The sequence below is a fragment of the Gallinula chloropus genome (assembly GCF_964237585.1).
Source record: "Gallinula chloropus genome assembly, chromosome: 17".
Classification (NCBI taxonomy): Eukaryota; Metazoa; Chordata; class Aves; order Gruiformes; family Rallidae; genus Gallinula; species Gallinula chloropus.
In genome coordinates, this window is record NC_140102.1 from 10,498,812 (window position 1) to 10,516,601 (window position 17,790).

Sequence of the window (17,790 nt, forward strand, 5' to 3'; positions counted from 1 at the left end):
AGGAAAGGTTTTCCTTCTGTACTTCTCTGCTATAGACCGGTTCAGTATATACTAGTTCAGTCTTCTCCAGCTTAAGGCCCAATAGTTTTAAAAGTGAAACTAAATTCTGGATGCTGCAACTAGGGTATGAAGGTCAGGCAGTGACTTCAGTTGTATGTATTCCAAATGTATATTAAAAGAACCATCAAACTGCAACAAGCTGGAAAATGGGCAATGCTAGCAATGTGCCATTGTCCGACCTCAAACAACGCTAACGATAGCCAGGAAAATGAAGCAGCAGTGTAAGTTGGGCAGAGGGAATCATTCGTTCTCATCTGGATTTTGAGGGTCAAATATTTTCACATGTGTGAATGGGAAGAGCCCTTTCCGACCGTTGACTTCTCCTTCCCACTGACCGTTTATGTTCATCCTTGTAACCTTCACAATATCTCCAACCTGCATAATTAAAAAAAAGAAAGTTTATTACACATGGGGGGCAAGCCCATCATAGGGAAAAACCCTGCCTTCTTCATGGCATAAGGTTCAACTGGAAAGGTACTTTTACTTCACTAAGATACTAATGCTTTGCTGCTAGATGTGATGACATCTGCACTCTTTTTTCAGACTCTTAATGTGTCTGTACATATTCAGACAAATTGCTGACTCACACATTTTCCTATAGGAAAGCTGAAACCTATTTAGCTTCAATACAAATCAACATCACTACAGCTACCATCAGTAATGAGATGCAACATCCACATAAAAAAGCACAGTACTCATACTGGTTTTAGCATCTACTGGCTTATTTCAAAGGAAATTTATTTTTTCCAAGAGTTCCCTAGAGCAAAGAAACCAATACTTGAAGTTTTAGTTCTTACTACTACAGTCTAAGAAGCTTTTGATACAATCCTGAAGCAGGCAAAAGCAATCTCAAAACTTTTTAAAAAGTATTATATATACAAATTCTAAGTTTATTTGTTGTTTTCACCTCTACTTCCTACCAAAGAACCTGAAACAGGAACAATGACATTTCAGGCCTTTCCTACTGTAACTCTGTGTCTTCCTATTTGGCAGTGAGAGATGAGAAGAGCTAAACTGTGCTCAAGCAAGATACAGCCAAATGATGTTATATTCCTATCACTGTTCAATATGTGTGTTTAATTTGGATTAGGATAATTCACAAAGCAAAATATCCAGTGTGACAAGCAGCATTTAGAAGTAGGCAAATAGCAGTTTCCCCCTCCTCTATACGCCTCAAGATAGCTGAACATGTGGTCTGTTGCAGAAGCTCTCTAATTTTACACCTCCCTTCCTGTTTACTTAATTTACTCTATGTGGTAACTATAGTAAATATGAGAAGAGTGATGTTGGCAGCTAATAAGTAATTTCACAAAAGTAGAACCAGCCTATGACCCAAGGCAAACAGTTTCTAAGTTTCTTCCCTAAACTAGGTCCAAGCTCCTCGTAGCTGAGTCTCAGCTTACCAAGTTACTTCTGTGAATTCCAAACTTAACTTGCTTTCATCTTTTTGTTTAAGGGAGAAGTAGGTTTTAGTCCTGGTGCAGTATGTAGAACAATTTGTCTACATTATTTAAATAGTATTAAAATTTAGTGCTGATGCATATAGTTTAAGGACCTTGGGCAAGGTCCTTAGATTAAAACTTTTCAGGTTAAGACCTGTGTATTTTCTGTTGAAGAAACCCTGAGTTTATGAGATCACGTGCATGTCACTAGATGATCCGAAGCCTGTTTAAACCAGTTACCACTACTCCACTAGATATTTAGTGATGATCACTCAGAAGGAAGCACCCTTAAGTTTAAGATTGTTATAATAAACTCCTTGGCAGTCACTCAGTCTTGCATCTCTTCAGTTTCTCAAATTTTGAAATTCTTTTTAGAGATTTTAGCTTTATGTTGTACATTAGAATGAAATCTGACATTTAAGCAAAATGTGTTGCTACCCCCTATTTTTTCTTCCACTGTTTGTAGGGTTGTATGTCTTTCACCCCCCAAGCTTAAGACTGTCACACTTAGAAAAATTATAATCTTGCCTTTTAAGAGGAGATACCCCTCTGAACTTCATCAGTTCTTGGGATATAACTGAGACCATGTTACTTTCTTAAATGGACACCTTTATGTAAACTGTTCCTAAACTCAAACATAAAGCCAGCATATACTATTACGTAGTTATACACTGCCCATCACACACACACATACAGCATTTGACTGATTTTCAGCTCTGTATGGACTACTGCAGTATGCTTTAACTGTGTATTTGCTAAAAAGCACAATTTGTCTGACCTTTCACTGAATAGAAACTGCAGAGAAAGATTTAAATAGTAACAAGATGACCTAAACAGGAACCTAAAAAATGTCTCTTTAGGAAAAGGTTGATAAACAGCTATAAATACTCAGTGGTACATTGCTAGATTTAAATAACCCTTGAAGACAGATTCAAGTTCCCAGTTTTAGACCCAAATTCAAGATGACACAGCTAATATCCCAACAGTTAAAGCCTAGTAAGAAACAGCATTTGCACCAGACCATAAAACCCATCCACTCCCATACATTTTAATCTTATTCATGGAAAAAAAAATAATCTGTAGTATGCTGGATCAAAACTGTGGACTTGTGCCTTCTGAGTCTCTGACAATTTAGTGTGCTCACATGCTGAAGAGATGAATCCATTATTCATTTTGAAGGTCTAGAAAGAGATAGCCTTCACATTGACTCTCAATGATTTCTACAACATCAGTAAGTGTGGAAGTCTTGCTTCAGCTGAGTGAAAAAATATTTATAATGTAAGTCTACTGCATTGCAACAAACTGCCATGGAGGTTAACCACTGAAAATGTTCTTTAGACTGCTGGGTGGGCACAATTGCTACAATCTGTATCTGCCATTAAGGAGTGCCAGCTGACAAAACCTTCTCCAAAAATACTCCCATATGCCAGGAACCACTGGGAGAGTAAATTGACTTGTAGTAACTTTATTTTTTGGGAGTGGGTTGTTTTGTTTTTTTTTTTTTTTAAAGAAAGCTTCTAAATATCCTCTTTTTCTATAGTTTTAAAAAGCACAGTTCCCCTGAGAAGATTAATTGAAACTGCATGTTGAAACAACATTTGAGAGGAATCTTAATACCATGATAAAATAACTTGTAGATCTGATGTTAAAGACCTCCATTTTGGTAATGTCTAGAAGAATTTGGTCAAGTAGGCCCTCCAGGTACTTTTTACTGAAATACCAGCCAATAGCAGCACTTGGTAAATGCATTTTAAAGCTTCTGTAATATGGTCAGCTGAGGTCTGACATCACTAATTATTCAACACACTATTTTTTTAGAGAAGGTTTTAAGCCAGTCAGAAGGATTGTCTTATGATTGGGCACAGGACTGGGTCAGGAGACCCGGTTCTATTCTCATCTCTGCCACAAACTTCCTCTATGACTCTGGACAGCTCATGGCCCTTATCTATGAATTAGGGTAATACTTCCTTAGCCTCAGCATTTTTCAGATAATTCACTTGTAACGCATGCCAGAATCACTGGATGGAAGTATCAACTGTTGAAATGAGTAACACTTCTGAAATGCAGCAATTTGGTTCCACCCAAATGATAAAAATCAAAATGTATTTTAGATAGCATCCTTTCATTATGTCCCTGTTACAGCATGAATTCAAAGCCCTGGGGAAACACAAGCTGTGGAACATGCCAGTCAGAAAGGTTACTTCATTCACTCTAGACTCTTCCATACCTGTCTTCCATTTGAAGCTGATTCATGCACTGCAAAAGGTTTCCTGCATGCCATTTTAGTCACACAGTCAACCAATTCAATGTGTTCTACAACTATTCCAACAGTTGCATGTTAACAGGTCTATGGCTGATAGCTCTGCAATCTAAGTTTAAAGAAATAAAAAAGCATTAAAACTCTAAATCATCATTTTAGCCCACTGGATCAGAGAGCAATGTTTTCTATAGCTGTTGGAATTTACAGGGTGTTGAATCTCAGTCATTATCCTAATTAGTGTCGCCATTCACCTTCTTTGGTGACATTAGCATTAGTACCAAAATCAAGACAATCATTCAGACCAGCTGTTTGTTCTGGATAAGAATAAACAAGGGCCAACACCTGATATCCCACTGTCCCCAAAAGGCAGAAAGCTGAGCTACACACAAGAGGCAGAGTTCAGTCTCTGCAAACAGGACATAGTGATGCTGAAGTAGCTGGTGCTTTATGTACTGGAAGAGGCAAAAAACCATCAGGCTGAAAGCACAGCTTAATTACCCTTCATTTCTAACACTGCATGTCAGAATAATAATAGTTAATGCCCAAACCAGAGAATCAAGTAGTTCAAAGCAAAGGCCATAAACCATTCTTGAGACATGAAAGCAGGTCAAAAGGCAGCATTGAAATGTTGTGGTCCTCAATTAATCTAGTCTCACCTAGGAACAGAATAAATAAATTGAATTTTTCTTTTCAAGTATCACTAGGACAATTGCTAGAGTTGGAGTTGCAGCACCACAGATAAAGTGCAGCTTTTCCTTAAACGATAGCCCGTCTCCATCTGATTAAGCCAGTTGTCATGACTGTACAGGCTTTGGAGCTCTTGAGCCATGCTGAATTTCACATAGCACCGGATCTTGTCTAGGTTACCCACAGCACTTTCAGTTTCATCTGAAAACAAACTCTCAAACAATTCTGAGGATGAATGTATGTTAAATCGTGAGGGACTCAGCCTCATGTAATGATGGAACTGTCAATAATTTTGACTGGAAAAGGAAGTTACAAAGATCAAGATTGCACTCAATCCCCAAAGTCAGTCAGGTGCATTTTGAAAGGTACCATACTGAAAAGTTGGTGCATGTCAGCACAGACAGGAATCCTGCTGCCAATGTCACTTTCAACTGACTAGTTACCAGAACTAAAGCTCCCTGATCAACACTTCACACTAGACAAGTACATGCTCAGTATTTTGCTTAAAATCTAGACCTTGTGGCTTAGATGCATTTACACGCTTAACACTGCAATACAAAATTTCCTTGGCTTAAGAAAAGAACAATGCTTGCTGTCTAGTGAAAGAAGCAGCCTAATTTCCTAATTAAGAAAGTTCTACTACTAGCACATTTTGGCCTACTTATCTAACTTTCCTTTGAAGCAGAAAAAAGTAAACTGTAACCCAATTGTGACAAGTTCAGGAGAAATATTGTAAGTCAGTTATATAATTACAACCAGTGGATATTTATTTCACCAAAACATTTCAGTGGCAGGTTACCTCTGTCCTAGCAAGTTTAGGTGTGTGTTTGATACATTGTGAATAGATAAACTACTTAATACTATAATGCTGTCACTAATTTAGAAAAAGCCATCATTAGCATGAAAACTTTGTTATAAAAATATACTGAAGCTCTTGTTTAAAAAAAATCTTCATATTCTGCAACAATGTCATCTTAAGTCTGGAGATGAGCTCTAGAACTACAGCTGCCTTCAAAATGCTCTGTGACATTTATTACCATCTTTGCAATATATTAAGAACTATTTTTTAAACACATAGACATAAGTCTAGTGCTTGCTGCTGCTGTCTGACTTTCTGGTTCCTTACACCATTCCATTCCACTTTGTAAGTGAATTTAGAATTTGTTGTTTACCTCCTGAATCAACCTTCAAAGAGTTCATTAATTTAAGTGAATTATGCATCATTAGTTAATCTACTGACTATGCTGGACATAAAGAACTTTGTTACGTAGAAGTAAGCAATTGGTCAACTACTTTGGATCTAAACACCAAGAGAGAAACTCCAAGGTAAAACATACCAGTTCTTAGTCTCCTGGTCGTTGCATACACAATTACATGCATAGCTAGAACATGCCAGCTTAAAACAAGGGATCACTAGCACATTATGCTTAACATTAGCTGGCTACAGTGAGAAACTTTTAAGAGGGTTTCACTGTTCTGCACCATAGTAGTGCTGCCAAAGAATCCTGGCTCTTAGAAAATTCATCATCTCCTTAAAGTACTGTCCTGTATAACCTCTGAACACAAGATTGCTCCCCTAGTTTTCCCAAAGAAAAGCAGTATTGAAGAACAGCAGTACCTAGCCCTGCAAGACCGTTTTAGTCGCAATGAATACAGGACACTGAATCCCTGTCCTTCATATTGCTTCCTTCAGCACACCAGGAAGGAAGGAAATTGTTTCTTGGCTAGAAGCACACAAGTAAAGAAACAGATCTGGGTAGTTATTTGTTGGGTTTTTCTGTGGTTTGGTTGTTGAGGGTTTTTTTTATGCTGTGTCCATAAAAATACTACACCCATTAGTAGTAAAGTTAGCTATAGTAAGACACCACAGACTTCTATAATTTAGTTAAAAAACATTAATCATGAACTGCCAAGGTAACTAACTCAACTGACAACAGCGTATGGAAATCTTAGAAATACATATAATTTATCAAAGACTTTACTAATTGCTCACTGGTGCAGAGAGATGTCCAAAGTTGTATGTATATCAACTATATGCTTTCAGATAGTAGCTATACTTAAAATTTTTATTTCAGCCTATAAACAATTACTATTTTTAGAGCATATAATGCAGTAGAACCAAGTCAACATTTAGGTATCTAAATGTTATTTCACTTCAATTATACCAATGTGAATGCTAAATAACTTTAGCCCAGTAAAATCTAAATTGTAGTAAGTGCCATATTAACTAGTATCCTTACAGGAGCAACATTACAGTTGCCCTTAAACTGTCACACTTTAAATGCTATTGGAGTTAAACACTGCATCATTATCCAACCAAACAGATCTTGCTTCAGATTTTCCATAGCACATTCACTTGTTTTACAATTTACTTTTATCACGTGAGAAATTAAAGAAAATAATTACACCTGCCTTATAAAACAAAATTCTCTGTAACAGGCTACAAGCCTTTACCTTTTTCTGAAGAAAACTTCTGACCATTTATAACAACTGCATGCAATGAAAATCTGGACTTCCAAGCAAAAAGCTTGTCCTACTTTCAAGCTGAACCCAAAAGAATGACAACCCTGCACTTAAATGGAAATCAAGCAGATTACTACATGATAGCTTTATTTACTCCAGATGGTATTCTCTACCCTTTAAGTACTATGTGCTGACCATACAGAGCCAGCACACAGGTATTTTACTGTCATGTTGTTTTATCAGTTTAAATGAGATTACACAATCAGGCAGTCTATAATTTTACTAACAAGGTGTTCTACCTGTACAAGCTGAACTATGATTTAGAGTGCAGCTATACTAAGGTGGAGAATTGCCAAATACTGTTATTCTGAAATACCATTAACTTTCTTCCCCCAAACATTCCCAGAACCTGTTCTTTCTCTACCACTAACCTTTCAGTGCTCTTACAAAACAGAAGCTTCAAATGGTCCAGATCTAGTGACAAGCAGAGCCCTAACAACATCAGGACTAAACGTATCAGGGCCTAGCAGACATTAAGCAATCTGAATGAAGATTGTGAAAAGAAGCTGGGTTTCTTTTCTGTAAGAGTAGTATGTGTGATAAAAAACAATTGCTATAATAAGGATGCTAAAGTTCCCTACGTGTTGATTGATACAGAGAAGCTGTAATCACAGAATTTAACGAAAATGTAGATCAGTTCCCAGAATTCTGCTTACGAAACCACTTGAGAAGCTACAGAAGCAAAGAACACAGACTACATAGGAAAACAATATGCCAGTGGTGGGAGACACAAAGGTAGGAGGAATTAAATGATTAGAATTCAGTGGAAGATGAGAACCTCTCAAACAAGACTTAATCAATTAGAAAGTTCAAATCTATTCAAACCTACATACTAGCCAGAGAATTAATCCTTCTGGTATACTAGAGCAGCTAAAATGACAGGATTAACTAGGTCACTAAAGACCAAGTCAAAGAAATCTATTTGTGAGTGGTCATCCTTCCAAATGTTTCTGCTACCCTGCAGCAAAGCAAGTTCCCTGAAGTCATTCCATGACACATTGCTAACATAACAAAATCAATCATTTGCCCTGCTTTGTTTTCAGAAGCATGAGTAGTTCTGGCAGGAATCTTCTGTGCAGTGCAGTTGGCAGTGAATTTACACTTTGCTCTATGATAATTTTCACACTGTTCACAAATAACAAGCTGCTAGATTTCATAAGACTCAGGGAAAATCCAATGTGATACATATTTAACTTTTAACCCTGTTAAGTGTCATCACCTGTAGAGGTTTTACACATATAGGAGGAAAAACTCTTTGGGCAACTTATGAATACCTGTAAGTCACAAATTTAACCTTTCAAATTGAGTCAAAAATACCACCTATAGGTAACAGCTATAACTTGGAAGTAATTAAGCAAAAGCAACGATTTAAAAGCATTTTTAAAAGCACTATTATTAGTTGCTAGAATACTGTTGCTTCCTTTGCTTGTTTCCTTGCTTTTGCTTACTGAAGTATTGTAGCATGCTCAAATTTCATCTCTGAGACTAGGACTTATTCCAGGTGAGACATCTGAGCTATAAGTTAACTAGCCTTCAGTAAAATGTATACATAAAAGTAACACTCTGTGTTCTGAATATAGCATAAGAAACTTCTTCCAATCCATTATTTATACCAGTTAAACTAAAATTTCAACATTAATTCTTTATAGCTTTATTCTTTAATTGGTAAAGTCTTAAGAACATCCCTAATGAAAATAATAAGTGCTTTGGCAGGCACAGGAACTTATTAAAGGTTAGAAACTACAGTACAACCTTTCATCTAATTGTCTCACACCCAAGTTATGTCTTAAGTTCTCAAACTCCACTTTTCAAAACCAAAATAAAAGGGACTAAAGTTCTCTTGATAGATTTCTGTCTGGGTTTCAGCTCTCGGCACCGGGTACTCAAGTGCATCTCATCTGTCATTGAGGATCAGACAGACTACATTTATCAGCAATCCTTACCAATCTCTGAAGGATGCTACTGCCAGTTCTCAACCTGGAATACTGCAATGGTTAATAACATCTCTTTCCTTCACCAAGATTAGGTGGAGAAGCAAAGCCATCCTCTCGCTACCATTTCCTTCCATGGCAGGATGTATACATTCCACTACCCTTGTAATGTCTTTGCACTGTTGAACATGCAAGAAGGAAGGGTAAATACAGGTTCTGAAGTAACTTGGCCACTTTTTTCAAAGGAAGTGGTATAGAGGAAGCATTTTTTGGTAGATTTTTCTTCAGCATGTAACCAAACTTCCCAGTCTTTTGACATAGATAAGCAGATTCCATATGATGTCATCCACACCAACTCTGCTAATAACAACTTCTAGTTTCTTACTTTACAAAACGTAAGACCTGAGAAGAACTTACCTCTAATGCCAGTGCAGTCTTGTCATAAGCACAAGGTACTCTCTTTTGGATAGCTTTGGCATAGACTGGTCCATTCTGTGTTGACGGCAGAGGATTGATCACTGCTCCAGGTGTACTGGATACTGAGGGAAGGGGACTTGCGGTTTGAGGCTGAGCATAAGCATGGGCAGGTTCTGGAATACCATAACTGTTGGAATTCCTGTTTCCATGCTTCCCATGAGATCTGACTAGCTTTTCTACGTAAGGAACAGGAATCATCCCAATCCGACCATCCTTATTTCTGGCACTCCACCACTGTTCTTCTGGCTTCTCTACGATTACTAGTATCTCGCCCTTTTTAAATGGAAGATCCTCAGCATCATTGCCAGGGAAGTCATAGAGAGTCCGAACATACTCCACATTTTCTTCTGCAGTGGACATAGCAGGGGCAGATCCAGATCCCATTGGTGGGCTTGGATACCTGAATTTAAAAAAATAAATTGGTGTAAGTGATAGGCATTGTTTTCTATTTCCAGTAACAAAGCTAAATACCAGTTTTACAGTAGGAATACCAATTAGAGAAATACTTGCTCAGCTTTGTAACAAAAGTATTGGCTTGGTAGAACCATGAGGTATATCAGGAGTAACTCATACTCTAGAGTAATTACTTAAATACCTGAATTACCTTCTGAGGCAAAATTATCTGCATCTATAATAAATTCTTACTGGGAGAAATAATGCAAAACCTTCAACCACCTCTTTTGGATTGTTGTGAATAATTCAGGATACAGCTTAAGTTATGACAGGCATGATACATAAAACCAAACAAATGATTTGGGTGATGGGGTAGGGGGGCTCTTGAAGAGCTAAGTCTTCTGCAGTTCACATTTGTAACTTCAGCTAAGGAATTTAGTAGTTTTAAATGCTATACTTGAGGGAATAGTGGAAAAACTAAGTGAAGGATATGATAAACAGTTTTCTATCTAAAAACTATGTCTGATGTCGCTGATAGTACAGCATTTTTCTAAACAAATCATACTGCTTACATGCAGAATTTTGGGGACAGCCAGACACACACTGAAAACTCCTTTTTTTAAGAAAACACTTAAGCGGATCCGGTGTTTTCAGAAGGCGCTTCCCCTCTTTTTTGGAAAGTACTATGGAATCAACCTCCCTAATATTTTTACAACTTCAACTACTCTCAAAGGATTGTTATAACACAAATATTATTGGTTTCAAAGTACTTTACTGCATGTTAAAGACCTAATAACTTAAAAGTGGCATCATCATAGAAGTATGAAATACATGGATCCAGTGGTAAGATTAGAGTAAGTAGTAAAGGCTAACCACATAGATGTATTTCTTTGCCTTATTAACTGTATTACCTTTAATTTATTCACATCAATGTTTATGACTATACCCATCATCTGTCCAAAAGTCACTTCATTGTCTGTGATAATATGCAAGATTGCAGTGAAAAGTCTCATCGTTGAACAATCTTTTAATAATAAATTTTACACATTTTATTCAAAGCAGCTGTCAGAAATCTTAATGTATGTAGGCCACAGCAGATACTTATTATCTAAGCTACAATAGCAAGAATGCATGTCATTAACCTACTTCAATTCTCTTTTGCTACTTGCAAAATAAGATGGGAGTCAAATCCCTACAATTTTTGAACAATATGCCAGAAGCTCTCAACAGAAAGAGATAAATGCTGCTTTAAGACACCCTATTAGAGCCAAAGCCAGGAGATGGGGGAGCCCTATAGAGAGCAGTCATTCTGTATAAAAAAGAGCTCAGGAACAACTGCAATAATGGTCAGGCTCACTATTGACATAAATAGAAAGCTTAGAACAGTCAGTTTTTAAGTGGCTTACAAGTTTAAAATGTCAGACAGCTAGAAGTGCTATATGCAACAAATTACTTAATCCTACCATGAAACCCCTCTCTTCATAGTGTACTTCATTTAATTAAAAGAATCAAAAACTTTCAAAAGCACAAGCACCTGAGTCCCATGTTCCCCTGAAAATGCCAACCAAATAAGAATTAGCAGCAACAGTTCTGAAGCACATACCTGTCCAGCCCTATTCTAAATCTCATCCATTTAATTAAAAATAAATTTTCAAAACTAATCCGGAAATGCTACCTCATCCTTCCTCTTGCAGCAGGAAGTCTCCTTCAAACAGAATTCAAATCATCAACCATGTCATTGATTTCTCTAAAGGAGTCTAGAACAAAAACCATGCTAAGGAAAGCCACCCAGCCAATCCCATTTGTTGCTTCATAAAAAAGCTTGTCAGTTCACAGCAGGCTAGGTCCCATCTGTTTCTCTATGCTGAGGGAACAAATCAAAACCTTGAAAATAAGGTAGGACTAAAATGTTCATAATAAAACGTTTCATGCCAAGACTCCTTACAAATACCAAATGAACAGGGGGCATCAGTGAAGCTTTCAAGTGTTTTGAGAAAGCAAAGTCAGTCATTGCCATATATTATTAAGAATAAGTGTTTATATCCAGAAAGGCACAACAGCTGTATCCCAGTATCCAAGTTCAGGAGAACCACAATAAGCAAAAAGATCACTTAAATGTAATTTTTTTTAATTCTCCCAACTGTCCATGAGTTTAAGCATGCACGTAACACTGGGCAGCTCTAGTTAAGCCTTCCTGCAAATGTGAAAGTGATTTTTATTTTTCACCTACCCATCTCTAGCCACAGCACAATAACCACCCAGAAGATTTCTCAGCAGTTCTAAGTACTTGAAGCTAGTGCTTTCTGTCACATCCCTCCCCTCACATGACAGCCTCAGAGACTTTTTTAACCACTGGAATTTTGCAATTTCACAGGCTACTGTTAACCTTTGACAAGTTACTAATTGTCATTAAGAACTGGCCTATGTGAAAGTTAAATTGTGACTATAAACTTCAAAGTTACTCTCCCCCCACAGAACAAAGTAAAACTTTAAACTGCAGAATTTACAAGAGAACCATTTTAATTTTCTTTAAATGTCACCATTTTGCTAGTTCTTATTTAAATTCATTTGAAGCCTTCTAATAAGATACTGGGAAAAGCTTTATTTATTAAAAGGAATGTGTTCTTGATAAGCAGTTTATTGATGCAAGTTCCAGGTATGTCCCACATTGGGAACAGGACAAAGAATGAGCTCATAGCCAAGTCATATTTTCCCCATCCTCCTAGAATAGCATGTCTCTGTACTGCATGCAGTATGCAGATACAGATGAACAATGCCACAACCAAACTGTGTGAAATTAATGTTTTACATTCTTTGGAGGTGGAAATTCCACTCTACAAGGTTGGGAAACACCATTCTAGAATGTATTAAAGCTGGCTTAACAGGGTGAAGCAGTCTAATCACGTAAAGGCCTGTTCTATTGTAAACAGTGTAGATGCAGAGGCTGTACTTCAATCACTGAGGAGATGATTTATGAACCAGCTTCTCAATAACCCGAGGAACATAAGCACTATACCAGAAGCAAAGGTTGACACAAAGCAAGACCACACCCTCTTGGAAAGCAATCCCATCCAGTCATAGAGTTGTACTGGGTACTTTTACATATACCTACATGCACTCTGAGGACAAGTGCTGTGAATTATATGGATGATTTGATTAAAAGAGCAATCCATAATGGTCACTAAGATCCAGAGCACTAAGAACGACCACTGTTAGAAACAGCTTCCAATGAGGGCCATAAACAAATGTTTCCACAGCACAGCCCTACCTCCAGTGATAAGACTCTGAAGCCACTAGGCTGGACTAGGACACCCTCCCTCCTTGCGCCACCTCGAGCAAAGATGGCAGTGGGTGGGGCGAAGGGAGGGTGGCACTCACCTGGGCGCAGGCTCGATGAGGGTGGTGGTGTCCAGGTAGTGGATCTTGTAGAACTCCAGCAGGGCCGGCAGATGCTCAAACTCCTGGTCGCCGATCTTAAAGCGGCGGTTGGGCAATGAGTTAATGATGTAGTGAGAGACCCGGGAGTTCTCGGACACTGAGAGCACGTAGTCCCCCGGGCAGGTGGACGAGTCCCGCACAAGGAACATGCCATGCCGCTGTCCTTGCAACCGCGTCTGCGCCTCTGCCCGAGACACCGGGCCCACGTACCAGCTGGAGCGGTCCGACGAATCGAAACGAGCGGCGGAGGACATGGCTACGGGCGGGGAAGGGGAAGGGAGGGGGGGAAGGAATGTGAAGAGCCCGAAGGCCCAGGCGAAGCAAGAAACCCAGAGAAGGGAAGGCCTGGGCAAGGAGGCCTGGGAGCGGAGCGGGCCGGGGTCTAGGAGGAAGCAGCCAGTACCCAGCCGAGAAGAAAGGAAGCCCAGGGAAAGGGAGGGATAAGGGAGAAGGAAGCTCCGTGCCTCTGGAGGAGAAGGACCGAGCGGCTGGGGTGGGGCTGGCCAGACGCGGCGGTCAAGGCCCCCGAGTCTCCCTCAGCGGCGGGGTGTGCAGGGCATCCTTCCCGCCCCTCTTTCTCAGGCCTGCGGCGGGCCCGGCTGGGCGGGTGGCGAAGAGCAGCAGCGGCTGACAAGGACAGGCGGCCCAGGAAGGCGGTAGCTCGCTACGGTGCCTCAGCGCCGGAACCAGACCGGGGAGGGGGGCGGGGGAGGCAGAAGTGCCGGGCTCCCGCTTTCTCCTACGGATTCCCTCCCCTCGCTCAGCACCAAAATGGCGGCAGCAGCAGGTCTCTAGAGACACCGCCCCGCGCAGGCGCGCTACGGCTCGAGCCGTAGCAGGCGGGAGGAGGAGGGGCGGCCGAGGCGGCGGCGGGGCTGTGCCCGCCTGAGGGGACAGGGGGCTGCGCTGGCTGGGGCCGCGGGCGGGTGGTGGTCCGTGGCTCGGTGCGGCATCCTCTCGTCCAGACTGGAGGGAGGGAGGGCCCTTCGAGATAGCATCGTTCAAACCGCCCCGGCGCGCAGAGGCGCCCCCAGGTGGGGAGTGAACGGAGGCGATGGCCCCGGTGGTGGGTTGAGTTGGGCGAGGGGCAGACGCCTGTGACTCCTGCAGCCCCTCAGAGAGCGGCAGGTCTTCCCCACGCGCAGCTTCCCCGCCGTGCTGCAGGGCTGCTGTATCAAGGTTGCCCCTAAAAAACTGAGGAGCCTTTGGGCTGGGGATGGCTGAGGAGGACCTGCCAAGGTACAGGCCTCCATCTTCTAATCCCGCTCTCAGCACATTCTCACTCTTAAGCGCTGCCCAGCCCCTGGCTTTCCCCTGCCGTCGTGCCTTGGGCTGCCTTGGGCCTCTCTCCCCTCTCCACACCTACCAGCTCAGTGGGATGCCCTGCAGGCCCACACCCACATGGACCACAGGCAGTTCTGAGGCAGAGATCACCTTTCCTGAGGTTTTGTTGGGTTTATTAGTTTATTTAATTTTTTTTAAAGTTAATTTTTGGTTTTTTTAAGGAACAAATGGACCACTCTGATAATCTCTGATCTGGAGATAGCTTCCTACGTGCTTTAAGAGACAGTTTCCTGTCTCTTTATAGCCATGTTCCCTGATAATGGGTCAAAGCCCTGCCTGTCTAGAGGCAAGGGTGGGAGGGAAGATGGTGTTGCAGCCGCTGAGGAGGAAGGAAACCCCGGAAAGGACTCAGCAGGCCCCACGGGCAGGGGCTGGGCAGGCTTCTTGGCATGTGGCGCAGCATGAGCTGTTTGAGTTTTAGAGGGACGTTGGCAGGCGGTGACCTCAGCCAAGCAGCATGGGGCCTTGCACGGTCTCACTCACGTTTGGGAGGCTGGCAATGGCGATTGCTGCCAGATGTCCAGCTGCACTAGGCAAGGCCATGACAAAATAACTGCACTAATTCCCCAAACATGCTAGAAACCTTTGCAAATAGTGTCATTTTAGCTCAGTCTCATGACTTTTGGCTTTCTGTTTTGCTTTGGGGCTGGCAATGTGAAATGAAATAGCACTTGGAAGCAAAGAAAACATTTAAAATGGAGAAATAGATTGAAGATTACTGTCTTGAAGTGCCTACATGGATTGTTGTGCACTCTGATTCCATGCTCTGCCTTTTCCAAAAGCTCGATCACAGCATAGTCTTATTTTTCCCTCTTTGTTTTCCTACGTTGGCAGCTAGTGCCAACTGAGGTGTTTGGATTGGAACATATGGGCTGTGTCTCTGTGGACATTCAGCAGAGTTCAAATCATCTGAAATGGAAGACTCATACAGTGTCATCTTAGGTTTTAGACAAAAGCATCCAGGAAAGTCTCATAACATCACTAACACAGAAAGATCTTAAATAGGCCCTGAATACACATGCTGGTACTGAAACAGACATTTCATGGCTGGAAAACACCAGCTCTTTAGTCGTGAACAGCAAAACAGCAGACTCAGAGATGAATAATACCATTGAAAATTCACACTGATGCAAAAGTTTTTTGCCCATTGCTAGGGAAGCTTACTTAGTAGCTGTACCTTTGATTGGTTCTTACTACTTTAAGTGCTTGTATCTGCCAATGAGAGCCAGCTTTCAATACATGTAGATAGGCTACAATAGATTATGAAGGTTATTATGTTTTCTTCTGTCATTTGAACAAGTTTGGCTTGTTTTCTGTTTGGCCATGGCCAAAATATAGACTAGAAGGTAATACTTGGACTTGCAATAACATGCTAAACCATATTTAAAATGACAAAAGCCACAAGTTAGCAGCAGACTAGAACACCTAGTATATAATAAGGAAATTAAAAAATCCTACTTCTGCACTTTATTGAATTCCAATTTTGTTATAATAAAAATCAAATGTAGTAGGTCAAATGCATAGTGATTTTTGCCTCCATTTCATATGGCTAATACCAAAACCTCAAAAGAGTGGAAACATGTCAGGAATAAATAGTATCTAATAATAAAGCCATTTTTGTGCAGTACTGCATGGGGCTGGACTGATGCTGTAGAACCAGCACACCCACCTTCCCATCCAGAGAGGATTCAAAGGTGCAGAGAAGTTTCCAGTTTGGAAGGAAGGGTAATATTAGCTGTTTGAAACTTGTATTCATGCAGGCTGTGTGCATCTCTCACATAATTCCTTCCCAGCTTCAATACCTGTGGTTGTATGTGTGGGTAATATGTGGCCATATCTTCTAGGTAGAAGAGCTCATGCTCTACCTACGTAAGAGAAAAGGGTGACTTCATAGACTTATTCAAGACAATGAATGCTAGAATATAGCGCTTCAACTTCCTAGACTACAGCCAGTCATCCCAGGTGTATTGCATCCCCACAACTTCATTTGGTTTAGGAACAATGGATAAATGTGTGGTACCACTTTACCTTTTTATTACACAGAAATGCATTTATGTACTTTGTCTTAACCTGTTGGCAGCTTCTACCCTCAGAGTATGGCTGAATAGCTGTAGTGCAACTGAGGAAGTGGTGACCTCTTACAGTGCATTAGCTGCTGATGAAATAAAGACTGCTGGCAGAATATTCCCTTGAGAAGGTCCTGTCCCTCTTTCCCCACGCCCGGCTGCTTCTTCTTTCACCAGAAGCTTCTGACCCCACCAGTTGGGCAGAATGCCAAATAAGTCATAGATGTGGCTGGGCTCTCAGTAAGGAGAAGTTAATATCCATCAAGGGTATAGAATGAGAAGCCTTATTTGTTTCAAGTGCTGGGTGTGCTTCCAATGCAAAATTAATGACACTCATTTACACCACGAGGAAATGGGAAAAGTTATGTTGGATTTGGAGGTAGACATCTGGGGAAGAAATGTGGTAGTGAAAACAGCTATGAAATGAAAACTGAAGCAATCTCAATTACTTCTCCAGATGTGGAAGCCTGAAATACTTCAGGATACAAGTCTACTAATTACCAATCTAGCAAATATGCCTGTAGAACTTCACCTCTGTGCTGGCAGGAAATAGGAAAATAGATCATCAAGAAACCCAGTAGCTATTCTTCTGGACTTCCTAATGTATCAGCAGGTTAAGTATTGGTATTTTGATCACTTTGGTTCTGGAAGAGTTGTTGAGCTATTCTTTTACAGACCAGAAATAACGTGAAGCTTTCTTACATTATCATCCACCTGTCCACCATGTCTTGTGCTATACCATCTCTGAGGACTTGCTGGAAAACATGAGAGACTTTTACTGTAAGATACAAGATTGACACATTTAGGAGATTAGACAAATTTTAAATAAAAAAATACAGAATCAGCCAAAAATCCCTATGAATACACATTTTTCTTGAGATAACACAGAGCTTAAGTGGGCTTTTGAAAGCAAAGTTCCTGAAGCATCATTCTTGATAGGAAAACCAATCAATAATTATTATAGCTCTGCACATCAATCTGTAATCTTTCCTGCAATTTCTTTATATAGGTACCTATGTAAACTATAACAAGAAGAACAAAGCTCTTTATATCTGCTGAGTTAGATAAAATTGCCCACTTTAAAGCAAAGCAATGTTACTACTGTTTAGCTTATGTGTTAGTTTGAAAAGGTACATACTGGACTAAAGCCAGCTGTTGCTAAATGATTA

At 40.4% G+C, this 17,790-nt stretch overlaps 1 protein-coding gene across 1 annotated transcript; it reads right to left on the minus strand.

Moving 5' to 3' along the window:
- Nucleotides 1–160: 160 nt before the first annotated feature.
- CRKL (CRK like proto-oncogene, adaptor protein) lies at nucleotides 161–13,465 on the minus strand (the record flags this gene model as incomplete). Its single annotated transcript, XM_084272094.1, has 3 exons — nucleotides 161–435; nucleotides 9,321–9,780; nucleotides 13,152–13,465. The coding sequence occupies 3 exons, from the start codon at nucleotides 13,463–13,465 to the stop codon at nucleotides 301–303; spliced, it is 909 nt and encodes a 302-aa protein (XP_084128220.1). The 3' UTR covers nucleotides 161–300.
- Between the last annotated feature and the right edge of the window lie 4,325 nt (nucleotides 13,466–17,790).